Source organism: Tiliqua scincoides, chromosome 2 (genome assembly GCF_035046505.1).
Source record: "Tiliqua scincoides isolate rTilSci1 chromosome 2, rTilSci1.hap2, whole genome shotgun sequence".
Lineage (NCBI taxonomy): Eukaryota > Metazoa > Chordata > Lepidosauria > Squamata > Scincidae > Tiliqua > Tiliqua scincoides.
Window position 1 is genome coordinate 27,850,049 of NC_089822.1, and position 14,825 is coordinate 27,864,873.

The window sequence follows — 14,825 nt, forward strand, 5'->3', positions numbered from 1 at the left end:
CTTGAGGGGGGACATGATTGAGACATACAAAATTATGCAGGGGATGGACAGAGTGGATAGGGAGATGCTCTTTACACTCTCACATAATATCAGAACCAGGGGACATCCACTAAAATTGAGTGTTGGGCGGGTTAGGACAGACAAAAGAAAATATTTCTTTACTCAGCACGTGGTCGGTCTGTGGAACTCCTTGCCACAGGATGTGGTGCTGGCGTCTAGCCTAGACGCCTTTAAAAGGGGATTGGACGAGTTTCTGGAGGAAAAATCCATTATGGGGTACAAGCCATGATGTGTATGTGCAACCTCCTGATTTTAGGAATGGGTTAAGTCAGAATGCCAGATGTAGGGGAGAGCACCAGGATGAGGTCTCTTGTTGTCTGGTGTGCTCCCTGGGGCATTTGGTGGGCCGCTGTGAGATACAGGAAGCTGGACTAGATGGGCCTATGGCCTGATCCAGTGGGGCTGTTCTTATGTTCTTATGTTCTTATGTTGATTAATTAGACCCTGCAGTTGACAAACTTGCATAGATTAACTAAAAAGTACAATTACACTATATTGTTTATCTTATATAAACATTATTATTTAATTTTTCTTTCTTACATGGTGTTGGAAAAAGTGCAAATTCTCACTGATAGAAATTGTTCTTATAAAAATGTATGTTCGCCTCTTTATTGCACTCTGTTCAGAAATAAGTCATGATATTCTGTGTATCAGTTGTGAACAACCAGCTTACCCTGTCTCAGTGAATGTGGTGGAATAAACACCTAAGGTGTATTTGGAGACCAGCCATTGTCGTGTATGTGTTATATATGTATGTGTGCATATATGTAAATAAAAAACTTTCAAATTGTGTCACTGAATATTTGACAGCATTGCTGCTAAAGCTGAAAGAAAGCAGATATATAATTTTTCCTAACATCTCCTCATATCCATGATATTCGCTTTCTCTTTAGCAGTTTATGAACATTTTAGTTTTTATCGATTCTTGGGAATAGGGCCTAGCCACATTCAGTCAATAACATCTCTGCTTTCATATAGGGATGTCCAGATCAATGTTTTTTCACTGGTAATGGAAAGAATTGCAAGGTCCTGTATGATAATACTGGGCATACACACTTTTTATCCGTACTTTGTAGGTGAACATCTTTGTTCTAACAACTGATATATATTTCATATATATGATATAAAATATAAAAACATCAAAGGGTTTATAAAATATCAAAGGGTTTGGTAAGACTGTGTATCCATAGTATTCAAAATCTAGCAAATGTTGGCAAATATGAAATAGATTTCACATACTAAAAACTGTTTTGAGTGTTTGAGAGTCGCAAAACAAACATTTATAAAGATCATTTTGTGCCCTTTTTCACTATCAGAGTTTTGTTGGTTTTTATGCTAATCTGCTGCCTCCTTATGAAACGGGGACCCACTTGTATGGAGGACAGGAGAGGTGGATAAGCAGCTAGGTAGGAGGGAAAGTCTTGCTTGGAAGCCTCAGGGGAGGGGCAGTCATCTCCATGTGTTTCCAACCGTTCCAAGTTTCAGAAGTGCCTCTCTTTAGGCAGCACACTGATTGGTTCCGTACATCCTGTGCCTCACTTCTTTCGCTCTCCCCTGAAATCTGAAACTGCACACTCTATCTCCGTTCGCCTTTTTCAGGCTGCTAAGGAAAGGCTGGAGATAAAGTGGGCTTCAGGGAAACTGGGAAGAGATAGGCGCCCATCAGTACATTGTGTACACAAGTGTGGTGGTGGTGAGTTGAGCGCCTGGTCAGTGAAATAACTTGGGGAGCAAAGAACGTAATGCGGCCTTTGTACTGAATAGATTGGAAGGGGGCTCGGGTGGAATCTGTATAGTTTGGAAAGGAGTGGGAGCAGGTGCTGCATGGCTGTAAAACGTGGTCTGTGTTGGCATGGCAAGCAAGGAGCATGCGTTTTGCACAGAACCTGTTCCTAATCTTGAACTGAGTCTCCCGCTTTGCTGTGTGGTGCTTTCTTGCTGCTCTTCTGGCGTGTATCTGTTGTAGTGTGATGTTCAACTTTTGCATGCATTTGCAGGTGTGTGTGTGTGTGTGTGTGTGTGTGTATATTAACAGTATTTATTAACAGTATTTATATACCGCTTTTCAACTAAAAGTTCACAAAGCGGTTTACAGAGAAAAATCAAATAACTAAATGGCTATATATAATAACTATATATATATAGTGCATTATTTACCTCTTTGGTGGCCAAAATGCATTTGCAAGCTAAAAAAAAGACTGGGTTCCACTTTTCAACCATTTCTACTTTTTGACAGTTCTCCAGTCCCTAACCTGTCAAATAAGTGGTGTCAAATAACTCTTATATTAGGCTATAAAGTTGTGGAAGGAAAACAAAAGAGGAAAATGGTGGTGAAACTCAACTAATTCTGTATATCTATGGCAGAAGATGTTGGAAGGATACCCACAACTTGGTGTACCAGAAGATCTATTTCAAAAATAGATTAATAAATAATAATAATAATAATAATAATAATAATTAATAATAATTAATAATTTATAATTATGCATTCTCCGATGCATTCTCGGCATCACCTGGCAGGACGAAGTTCCAAACAACACAGTCCTGGAACGTGCTGGAATCCCTAGCATGTATGTACTGCTGAAACAGAGGCGCCTGCATTGGCTCGGTCATGTGGTGAGAATGGATGATGGCCGGATCCCAGAGGATCTCCTCTATGGAGAACTCGTGCAAGGAAAGCGCCCTACAGGTAGACCACAGCTGTGATACAAGGACATCTGCAAGAGGGATCTGAAGGCCTTAGGGATGGACCTCAACAAGTGGGAAACCCTGACTTCTGAGCGGCCTGCTTGGAGGCAGGCTGTGCAGCATGGCCTTTCCCAGTTTGAAGAGACACATGGCCAACAGTCTGAGGCAAAGAGGCAAAGAAGGCCCATAGCCAGGGAGACAGACCAGGGACAGACTGCACTTGCTCCCGTTGTGGAAGGGATTGTCACTCCCGAATTGGCCTTTTCAGCCACACTAGACTTTGTTCCAGAACCACCTTTCAGAGCGCGTTACCATAGTCTTTTGAGACTGAAGGTTGCCAACACTGTATATAATAAATATATTATTATTATAATTATAAAGGATGTAATTTTAGAACAATGTGAAAAAATTAAGCAGTAACACAGTAAGCAGAATAGCCTTCTTTCCAAAGTCTGTCTCTTATGTGAAATGGATAATAGTGTAAGTTATAATTAAGAAGAGTCTCCTTTCTAGACAATAAAAAGGAAGCAAATCTAAAGCAGTTGCAGTAGAAGGGGAATCTGGCTCAGATAAATTTGGGGAAAACATTTTGCTTTGCTACAGTTGCTCAGCATTGGAACAAGTTAAGAGAGAATCGGCACAGCTGCTGCAAAATAAATATTATCTGAGTAATTAGTATTTTAAGGAAGCCAAGTTTGCTGATTATCAAATTTTTCAGATTGGTAAATCCTAACTGTATTGTGTAGAACTGCAAACCAGGTAACAGACTGGCAAATGAAGTTCCATTTAAATAAGTACAAAGTCATGCATATTAGGATAAAAATTCCTATCTTCACACACAAATGACTGATTGCCCCAAAAGTTACCATGGGAAAGAAAACTGAAAACATAACCTTTGAGCCCTGTTATAAGGAATTGAAAATAAATCAGAAATTATCATAATGCTATTGTATTAATCCGTGCTGCCGCCAAACCCAGAATACTGTGTGCAAGGTCTGGTTGCTCCATCTCAGTAGAGAGCTGGATAAGGTGTAGAAAAGAGCAACCAAAACAATGAGATCGTTGGAGTACTTTCCTTATCCAAAGGGGCTTATGAAAATTCTGGGTTTTTTTAGGATAGAGAAAAAAGGCTAGATGGATAGAGAGCCTTATAGAAATCCATAAAACTAGGAATTGTGAAGATAGTAAATTAAAGGTTAACTCTTAAAATTCTAGACCTCCACATCATTCAAGGATTCTCATTTGCAGTAAGTACTGGACGAAGGGTATCTTTACAAAACACAGTTGTTGGTGCAAAATGAGGCAACGTCCACTATATAGTTTTCAAGAGAGGATTAGAAAAGATGAGTGCAGGTTGATACATCTTCTAGCGGCTATAGCAAAAAATGAAAATTCCAACTAATTCAGCCTTGTAATGGATGCTGAGTATGAAGAATGACTATAAACCTATCAGGGAGCCTCTGGCTCATAACTGTTGTAAATTTTCAATTGGCTAGATCTGTGATATTCTCTAGAAATGCAATTTTTATGTTAATCATAAAGTAGTAAATAGTTCTTTGGGTAAAAATGGAATATCACACCATCTTGGTCAGGGGTGTCAAACATAAGACCTGCAAGCTAGATGCTGACCCTGGAAGCTCTTTATCTGGCCCCCATTATAACTGGACTCTCCCAATACTACCCTTTTAGCTGTCCTGCTTCTGCAGGGGCTCTGGAGGGAAAGACGGAAGGAGGCCTCAGAAGGCAAGGAACCCTGCGGGGTAAGGAACAGACCAAGAGAATTGAGAGAGGGAGACGTTGACAAAGTGCTGGAAAAAACGAATTATTACAGGGACTGCCCTTTCAGCTGCACCACTTTTGCCGGTGTCACTTTGTAGACCATCTCTCAGTTGCTGAGCTCTGTAGTGACATTGTGGCAAAAGCAATGCTACTGAAAGGGCGGCTCACCTGATAATTGATCACTCCTAGCATAATATTTGGGCTCTCTCATATCTTGAAAATATCAAGATTTGCACATTTTCTCTTCTTTCGTTTTTAGCTGATGAGTTTCTGTGTGAGAACAAAGTACTTATTTTGGGCCATCATCAATTTAATGACACTGCTTCCTTCTTAATGATGTCACTTCTGTCCCTTAGCAGGCACCATTAATGCTGTTCAGCCCCCTATATGAAATGAGTTTGACACCGCACTAGGGGTTGGTGAAGTTTGTGAATCTCAAGTTTGGTTAAATTGCACTAAGATAGTACAGATAACAGAAATGGGGTCTTCTTAACTGTAGAACAAACCATACTAATAAAGTGATTAAGAAATATTATATGTATGTACAGAATTTGTTATATAGAACATGAATTCTGTGATGGTGGGATGTATAAATTACACCCTTATACCTCAATGACAGAAGAAATAAGAAATTAACATGCTTTATTTTAAAGATAACACTTAAGAAGGGGCATTTGCTGTAGTTGGCTCCAGATGAGATCCTTATGAGTAGTAATAATTTGGGTGTGAAATTTTGCTTTGTAGAAACTGCCACAGCTTTTAAATGTATCTTTATTACTTTTGTCATTGTTTAAAATGACATACAGTATCTACTATTCAGATTTCTAAATTCAAAGTAGTTCAGCAAGGATAACTTGCTCCAGCATCAACAGCAGCTGTATTCAATATACAATACAGTTGTGTAGAAACTAAGTAATATGCTGTCTAAATAAAATGCCTCTTTGTAAGAAGAGTGCTCTGAGGGTTTAATCTTGTATTAAATCCTTCTCTGAACAGTAATTCATATCACATTTCACTACAGTCATTTTTTAATGCCATGTATGTGGGACCAGCATAAAGTTATTTGAGGTCCATGTTATGATACATGCCAGAGTGACGGTTCTGTTGGCCACAGCATATGCAGTGAAATTTTATAGTGTATTTATTCACTCAGGTGCTACCTCTGCCTTCACCTGGCAGTGAGGGAGCTCTTAACCTCATCCCCTATGGTAGAGGTTCCCAAACTGGGGCATTGCAACGGATCACCTAGGGAAGGCCTGTGGCTGCTTGCCTTAGGGAGCGGCGCGAGGGGACCTCCTTGATTGCACTGCCACCAGGAAGAAAAGGGTACAAAGGTGCTCACATTATTCAGCAGCTCTGAGGTGCAGGGAGGCCCATAGAGAGAGCCACAGGCTCCCTGCATCCTCCGGAGGGCCAGCACTGCCCCCTGTAAGTATAAAAAAAGCCCTATTGTCCCAGGTGGTGGCACAATTGCAGAAGTCCTGTTGCTGCCATCTCCGCTTCCCTGCAAGGACTTTCAGCAGACCAAACTCTACCTGAGAGTTTGGGAACCATTGCCCTGTGGAGTGCTGTCCTGGGAGGACAGTTGGGTCAGCCTTTCCCTTACTTTCCCAGGGACAGTGTTCTGTGTCCTGAGAGTGGAAAACAGGAAAAGAGGCTACAATCATGCACATTGTGCATGATCAACCATGTTGTCTCTTATAATTTTCATATTCTAGTATTTTGAAGTTGTAAATCTTGAATGTCCAGACAGAAAAGCAGTACAGGTGGACCCTCTGCAAGGGTTCTGTTCCTGGACTCCTCACGGATAGCTAATTCCTTGTGATACCAAATCACACAAATTTTGGGTCCACTGAGCTCCGAATGAGACCAGAACGACTGGAGTTGTTCTGAGGCCCATGGAGGCTGCACACAGTCTCCACAGGTCTCAGAATGGCTCCCGGAGGTCCTAGAAGGGCACTTCTGGTTTTTAGCTGAAAACCAGAAATGCCCTTTGAGAACTTCTGGAGACCTTTCTGAGGCCTGTGGAGACTGTGTGCAGGCCTTACAGGCTCAGAATTGCCTGCAGAGGCTTCAGGTTGGGCTAAATGTGGCTCAACAGAAGTCCGGAGGACCCCTGTTGAGTCAAATCTGCGGACCAAAAATCCATGGATAAGTAGGCTCAACCTGTATATAAATCTAATATATAGATATAGCAGTATATAAATATAAATTTAGATAAATACATTAATAAACATGGCTGTACCATTCATACTTTCTGATTACTTGATTGAAAAATATTTCTGTGGCACATTGTGAATTCATTGTACAATGGCCTCTTTTTTCTTTTGCAGAAGGAGCTGAGCCTGCCAAGAAGGGGAAGTTTGTAAGTACCTGATGTTTCTTTTTCCTTTGTGTTCTCCAGCGTGTGCTTTGTGACAGTTCTTCAATATGTTTCTTTGCTTTCAGTGGCTGATGAAACGAAGGTTAAATGTAGGTAGTTGATTAGCTTTATCATGTTCACAAAGATTTTAAACCAATGCCCTTAGGTCCTTGTCTCTGCTGAATGTTTCTGCTTGTACAATGTAGTGATCTTTAGTAAAAGAGGTATTGTGAAAGACTTTCAGGTTATCAATAAGGCTAAGAATTTTTTTTAATGTTCCTTGTGACAGTTTTTATGTAGTAATTGTGTAAATATTTGGCATTTTTTCTGCACTGCTGAAGCTCATTTGGGTTTAGTCTGAATGGCAAAAGGTGTCATTTAATAACTTATGCTAGATTTCAGTAATTGAACAATGGAAGGTATGGATTGTGTTTAGAGCCTTGCAAGAATTTATCTTTATTAGTGTAGAAAATTAATGAGTATATTCAGATGTGTGGCTGCTTTGTGGTTAATTGCATTGTGTAGATTTTATGTGCATTGACTTCATTTGTTTAAGTGCATTTTAAGCTGTTGTATTTTCAGATCTTTTTATCTGGTCTGTGTCAGATTTACCTTTGTCTAAGAAACCTTAGGCAAACTTGATGATATACTGGCCAAAGCTGTTCTATAACAATAATTGATCAACACAGTTCTTATGATTTCATGACTCTTAAATAAAATTGGACCAAGGCTTGTATTAAATGGGGGGGGGGGGTTTCAATTACAAACAGAGCATATTCTTTTAACAGCCTCTCCTCACTTTCAGTAGCCTGATTACACTTTAAAATGTTAGTTTTTAGATGGAAGACTTAACATTGGAATCTTCATTGAGCAACTGTAGATCTTTTTAACTAAGGGGTGCCAAGACGATCTGTTTTGCTTAGTGAGAGTCTGCTCTTTCACAGATTCACACAGCTCCTCACCCTGTTTGTAGAATGCTATTTATGGAAGCTGTGAAATTGGCTACTAGTTGTTCCAGTGCAGCAACTGTGTTTAAAAGTAAAGAAAGAATTGTGGTAGCAGGAGAATCTTTTTGAAGCTTATTTCTGTAATTAGAGTTGCAAGGAGTTCTGTATATGAAACCAGGCATGTCCAAACTGTAGCCTCCTAAGCGTCAAACTGCCATGTAGTGGCTCTAACATACTTGATAAACCTTTTTCTTTTTTGCGTAATCATTTGGGCTTGCTTCCCTTAAAGAAAACAATTTTCCTTCATTTCTGAATCTTGTAGCTTCATGGAACCTAAAGGAATACCTTTTGTTTCAGAATCCTGAAATTTATGATGAAATTGATTGTAGCAGCAATTGCTTCTAAAATGTGGATAATAAAAGATCTATGATTGTTACTTTGTCTGGAATGGGCTTTACACCGATGGACTCTGTGTTCCTTTTCCATGGCTAAACAGAATAGATTATCTTTTATGGAAACTCTGGCTGTAGTTGCCTGCCATTTCTGCAATATCTAGCTTCAATTGTCCAAATGTATATAATTACATATTTTGTGAGTGTCGTTTCCGAAATGGAAACCAGATATATAATTCCATTTGTCTAAGCATTTGGACTTAGTGAAATGCTGTACACCAATATGAAATCAAATTTAATACCATTTCTCATTCCCCCTATGCCAGGTAAATTTAGGTGCTAGCAGTGGCTATCAAAATGTTCTCATAATAGTAGCTTTGGCAGTGGCTTTTCCAAGGTATTTGCTGTGAACTAATGGGTGCAGAAAAACGAAACAGGACTTTGTACTGAATGTTCAGCAGTAGAGTTGATCATTAGTACCAACCCCTGATTTGTTTCCCTTGAATCCTTCTCACAGGCAACCTGATGTTTGTGGCGGACATACAGGGTCCTGTTTCTGTGGGGGATGTGTTTCAGGCCCCATTGTGGATATTGAAACTGTGGACTCGGAGAACCCTATCTCTCTGCCCCTCCACATCCACAAACTTTGTTTTTATTCCTTCCAGTAGCAACAAGGATGAAAGTGTTTTGCTTTAACAGAATGCTACAAGCATGAAACTTACAAGCTGGCAGGAAGCCTGCATGCTAGAGGGATGACTGAGAGAATGTTCATAGGAAGCTGTTTCTCTCCAGCACTCTAGAGCAGGGGTGCCCAAACCACTTGCGGCCCTCAGGGACTCACAATCTGGCCCGCGGGGAGCCCCCAGTCTCCAATGAGCATCTGGCCCGCCGAAGACTTGCTGGAACCCATGCTGGCCTGACTCAACTGATCTCAGCGTGAAGATGACTGTTTGACCTCTTGCATGAGCTGTGGGACAAGTGTTCCCTCCACTGCTTGCTGTTTCACATCTGTGATGCAGCAATGGCAGTGAAGGAAAGTCTAGCCTTGCTATGTGCAAGGACTTTTTTAGGCCTTGAGCTATTTGCAAGACCTTCATTCATTCATACAAGTTGCATCTCTAATATATTCATTTATGTAAATTTATTCACATTTGAAATGTAAATTAATTCGGCCCCCAACACAGTGTCAGAGAGATGATGTGGCCCTCCTGCCAAAAAGTTTGGACACCCCTGCTCTAGAGGGGCCGATTGAAAGACGTTTATGCAGATTTGGGTGTGGGGCTCGGGTGACCTGTTACTAGTCACATGAGTTGGAGGAAAGGCTTATAGGGGGCTTTGTTTAAACTTTAGCTCAGTTGGTCCAGGAGGGTTCTTTGAGTTTGAGAGTTCAGATAAGCTAAGTGATTGCCCTGTTCCTTTGTCTTCAAAGTTCAGGAATTTCTCTGAGCTCTCTTGTGCAGTTGTGAGCTCAGCCTTTATCCAGTTCCCTGGCGCCTTGAGGAATAGCTGTTCGGGACTTTTGTGCACTAACTTCTAGTATCAAAGATGGAAATAAAACAGCATAAACAAAACAACTTATTTACATAGACAGTCAAAAAATAGCAATGAATATGAAAGCAAAACAAAGATGGCTGCTGGTTCAGCTCTAATATATATTGCTTCTGCTTGTGTGCACTGATCTTGCAGATAATAGTGATTATACTATTACAACTTTTCTCTTTGTGATTCCTCATATAGTTGTGGGAATCTCTTTAGTTCTGTTACCCACAGTTTCTTGGAGTAATTAAAAAAAATGAGAACATGCATTATTTTGTATGTATATGTACCCCAGATACTGGGAAAGTGAGTGCATTTGGCTAAAAATATTGAGAACTACGTGTACAGGAAGGCCCCCGTATCCGCAGATCCCGTATCTGCGGTTTCTCTTATCCGCAGATCCGTGGAGCTCCCCATGTCCTCTCCAGAGGTGAAGGGAGTTGAGCTCACTTCCAGAGGCTGTTCTGAGCCCCACAGAGGCCATGCACATCCACTGCGCGGCTCTGTATGAATTTTACAAGTGAACAATGTCGCTTCCGGTTTTGCTGACAAACCAGAAGTGATGTTTTTCATTTGTAAAAGTCATTCTAAGTCCTGCAGAAGCTGTGGGCAAATGCACTTGGCCTCTTTGAGGTTCAGAACAGCCTCTGGGGCGAGGGGAGCTTGGTGTCCTCCGTATCCATGAAGTAAGGTATCTGTGGGGGATTCCCGTGGAATGGAACCCTTGCAGATACAGGGGCACGCCTATATTTTTTAAAAATCATAAATAGCAGCAGTCCAAAGCTGTTGCTGCATTTAACGTTTGAAATGAGATGTTATGAGTAATCTGTGACTAAAACCCCCCATTTTTACAGTTCTGTCTTTGGAAAACGGCCTGTTAATTTATTCATTAAATAATTGGGTTTGATATACTTCTTGTTATGTGTTAGCTTTTGTACTTTGCAAAGAAATAACTTTCATTGTGAGTAAAAAATACCATGTGAAAATATGACTAGTAGGCTTCTTGTTTTAGAAATACGGTAGAAGGTTTTGGAATATGATTCTACTAGCATATTTTTCAATAAATTTTTGAACTTATTTATCCTTTTCTGAATCTCATTTTAATGAAATATGCCAAGCTGTCATTTGTGAAATTTTTGCATGGGACCATTTTGTTCTATTTATCTTAATCAGCTTTCACACATGGGAAAATCAGGCTGTTGCAGGTTTGCTACATAATGATCATAAACTTCATTATGTGTTGGTAGAAAAGCGGCTGATACCATCAGATGAGGTGCTGAACAGAAAATTCCAAACATCTACAACTTAATAGGAATTGTTAAGCTTCTTTTTGCTTAAGGCTCATTCTGACAGGTTTTCCAGAAGTTGATAAGGGTTTGTAATTGGTCTCTTTATCTGTGATTTTGAGTGTGGATTATTGGATTACCTTAGGGAAGAAGAGATAAAGGTAGGAAACAGAACAGAATCCTGCTACAACCTAACAATGCAAGTACAATGGGCCAGTATAACATTCTATGCAGATGTCTGAATTTTTCTGTTGTCAGCTATGCGTTCAGCTATACAGGACTGATATCTGCTTTTGGATTTGGGTCCAAGTGGGGGAAAAAGTGTTTCATGTAAATTGCAAATAGCATAACAGATCTATTTGGAATTACAGTGATGATATAACAGTGTTGAATTGGCCTCTTTGTCAGGTTTTAAGTTACTCAGTGTATCCTTGGAGGATAGCAATTAGCATAGAAGTAGTGGTCCCTTTCTCCGGCATGTTGGTCTATGTACATTCACAAGTAGACTCACATGATGCAAGAAAGGACAATGCAGCAAAGTGTTGTTTTCAGAATGCTCAGCCATGTAACACAGGGGTTGCCCCTTCTCTAGAGATCAGCTACACAGCAGTGTGCCTTACAGGGAATTAAATACGTTTCACTGCCTAATCCTAACCAATTTTCCAGAGCTGATGCAGCCATGCCAACAGGGTGCACGCTGCGTTCTGGATGGGTGGGTGGGGTGGGCAGGCAGTCATGTAGGCCTCCTCAAGGTAAGGTAAAGGAACGTTTGTTTATTCTCTTACCTCAGGACTGCATCGGTGCTGTTGGTTAGGATTGGACTATTAGTCCTTTAAAAAAAAAAAGAGAGAAATAAGTTATAGTTAAAAGCTGAAGCAAATGTTGATTGTGATAAAACCGTTTATGAAGTCATTTGTCAGTTAATACAAATCAATCATGTGTGAGAAAGTGAAACCCCAGAATAAGTATTTCATTATTTGAATTCATTCAGATATTTCTCAATGTCGCACAATTAAACTGATTTTGTATTATTATTGCACTCTCAATAAACATGTTGCTTCACATAGATCTCTGCCCTGAGGTAATTACAATTTGGGTATGAGCACATGAGAAGTAAGAAGAGGCAAGGTTAAACAGGGGAAGTATGTGCTATTGTTTCAATTAAGTTTAGTTAATATAGGGAATGGAAACCGAGGCTTGATGCCAAAGTCTTCCCAGAAAAGGTAGGTTTTAAGAAAGGATTTTGAAAAAGTGAGCATGGAGACACAGGACTGACAAAATAACTTTGGTGATGGCTGGTAGACTAAAAATTGTTATAAATTAATAGAGGAAAGTTCTGGCCAGTGCTGTCTTTGTTAAAAAGGTGGTATATGCTTGCTTACCAAATGCTAAGGACAGATAGAGGAAGGTGCTTTTGTACTCCTTGTCATATCTGATGACAGAGTGGTTGACTAGATGTACAGTCAATTCTCATTTTACATTCACTCTGTTCCCATGGATTCACTTGTCCACAAGAACAAAAAGTGTAGCTTGCATTGCCCCAGTCATGGTCTCTTCGCAACCATTTGTGGTCTCTTTGCGGCTGTTGTTTTCCACATTGTTCACCGGTTCTCCACATTGTTCTAAGGGTATCTACATTGTGTTTTTTGTGACTCTCAGTGCGTGCTAGCAAGTGTGCACCTACCTTCCAAAGTATGTGAATATGCAAGTACAATGTGAGCCCCTCCTGCCCCAGTAAACAGTTCTAAAAAACAGGTTGCTCCACAGCAGAAAGAGTAGAGGTAGAAAATCATGATTATGTGTCTGTCTCTCTCACTTGCACACACACACACACAAAGCCATGTTCTATGCACACACCTTTGGAAAGGAGCCTCCCCCTTCCTTCAAAGTGAAGGAATTTGTTTGGACCAGGACAGAAGGAGTAGATTTACTTTAGAAACCTTCTCTTGTAGAAACATGCCACCTGCCATAGGATCAGTGATTCAGTATCCGCTGATTCTGTATCCACTGAGTTTTCCAGGAAGCTAATCCCAGCAGATAATGAGAAATGACTGTATTTTGTTTCTAAGTGTGTATTACAGGAAAGGGGGAAATATTGCAGTTACAGCTATCCCCGCATATTGGTAGGGATCTTTCCAGCCCTCTCCCCAGATAAAGAAATGGTGGGTATGGGTGGATCCTATCTCTCTGTCCCCCCCTGGTGCCCATTAGGTTTTCTTCCTGTTAATATTTGATCTAGTCTTTTCAAGCATTCTGCCTGCTACCTGCCTGCATGTCACTATAAGCTTGCATGGTGTAAAAGGATCTGCAGATACGGGGTGACACTTGTATTTGTATTTTGAAGCCAAATTCTATGCTGGATAGTCAAGTCTGCTTCTAAATCTAAACTGGGTACTTCCTATATCATTAAGGTCAATTTTAGCAGATAAATCATGAAAAAGTTTGGAGTTTGCAGAGTTTATAGAACAGTTCCACTGCAGTTTTCCCTAACTCAGACCAGGCATGGGCAAATACAGCAAATGACAATATAACTCCTTTTTCGTGATATGTCCTTCCATCTCTGGGATCCATAAACAAAATCCCTGAGTGGCTGTCAAATTGGAAGGAAGGCAATTAACCTTGAAATTATTTTTTTTCTTTTCTTTTTTCTTTTCAAATTAGTTGTGCCTGGAACACAAAAGTATCGGGCTCTTAGGTCCTTCATGCTTTTTGCATTCTAGCCCAGTACTGTACTCTGTGTGATAAAAATTAATCTCATAAGGAACGTTTATGTAAAGAATAGCTCGCGTTGGAGTTCACGCTAGACACTACTTTTATCCAGTAGCATGTGTCTGGGGCTTTTTTCAGAATGTATAATGGCTGAAGGTAGATTGGGGGCAAAATCATACTATAACTTATGTGCGGATACACATTTATGCTGTAGACTCCTGAAAAGGAGAGGGAGGGTGAAATGAATGAGGGCAAGGGGGTTACAGATGGAACAGAATAATTAATTGAAAGAGAGAACATGAAGAGTAGAACTTACACAAGTGTAGACATAATGGGGAGAAGAATGGGAGTGGAAAGAGTGAACAGTAATAGTACAGAAAAAGTGAAAAGAAGGGGGGCAGAGTTGTACTGTGAACGGGACACAGTCTAGGGTTACCAGTCTGACTGGAAATGATTTTTGTCACTTCAAAAGTTCTAATATTGGCAATATTTTGTGTGATATAGTGTTCCTTCCAATCTTGCAATGCTTGAAGGCCTTGAAATGGCGTTTCAATACAAAATAACCTTACTGATGCACGCTTGGTGCAATACTGATGCTTGGTGATATAACCAGCCCTGCTTATTTCTGTAATACCACTTTTTGTGTGTATAATGTAGACATCTGAATTAATAATGGGAATGTTTATTGTTATAACACTAGTATCATCTCGTAGCCTGAATTCCAGTGTGACCAAACCTCTATCTCTCTTGTAATACATTCTCTAATAATAAATTGCTCCTGATTCTTTGATGAAATTTGGATTCTTTGTAGAAAATAAATGTTACCTAGAGAATTCAACATGTCAGGAATTTCTATCAAACTGAAAAGGGCAGCTAGGGAAAGAACACAGTGGATTTTTAGTGCACCTTCTGCATTTTTTGAGTTCATTTCTTCCTTTTGTGCTGTGTGTGTGTGTTCCTGGAAAAGCGTATCATTAGTTTAAAAAAAAAAAAAGCAACCACCAAAACCCTGCAGCTAAAAGGTCTCCAGCAATTGCTAACAAGACTCAATAGATGAACCTGACAA

The 14,825-nt window shown here is 40.1% G+C and overlaps 1 protein-coding gene across 3 annotated transcripts in view; it reads left to right on the plus strand.

Annotated features, from left to right (window-relative positions):
- MAST4 (microtubule associated serine/threonine kinase family member 4) overlaps positions 1-14,825 on the plus strand; it is a 248,515-nt gene that overhangs the window by 38,141 nt on the left and 195,549 nt on the right. For all 3 annotated transcript variants that reach the window (XM_066616677.1, XM_066616679.1, XM_066616680.1), the window contains exon 2: positions 6,861-6,892. Coding sequence is in view for 1 of the 3 variants with exons in the window: in XM_066616680.1 (XP_066472777.1) it covers positions 6,861-6,892 (32 nt within the window). In the remaining 2 variants the exon portion in view is untranslated. The remainder of the gene's footprint in view (positions 1-6,860; positions 6,893-14,825) is intronic.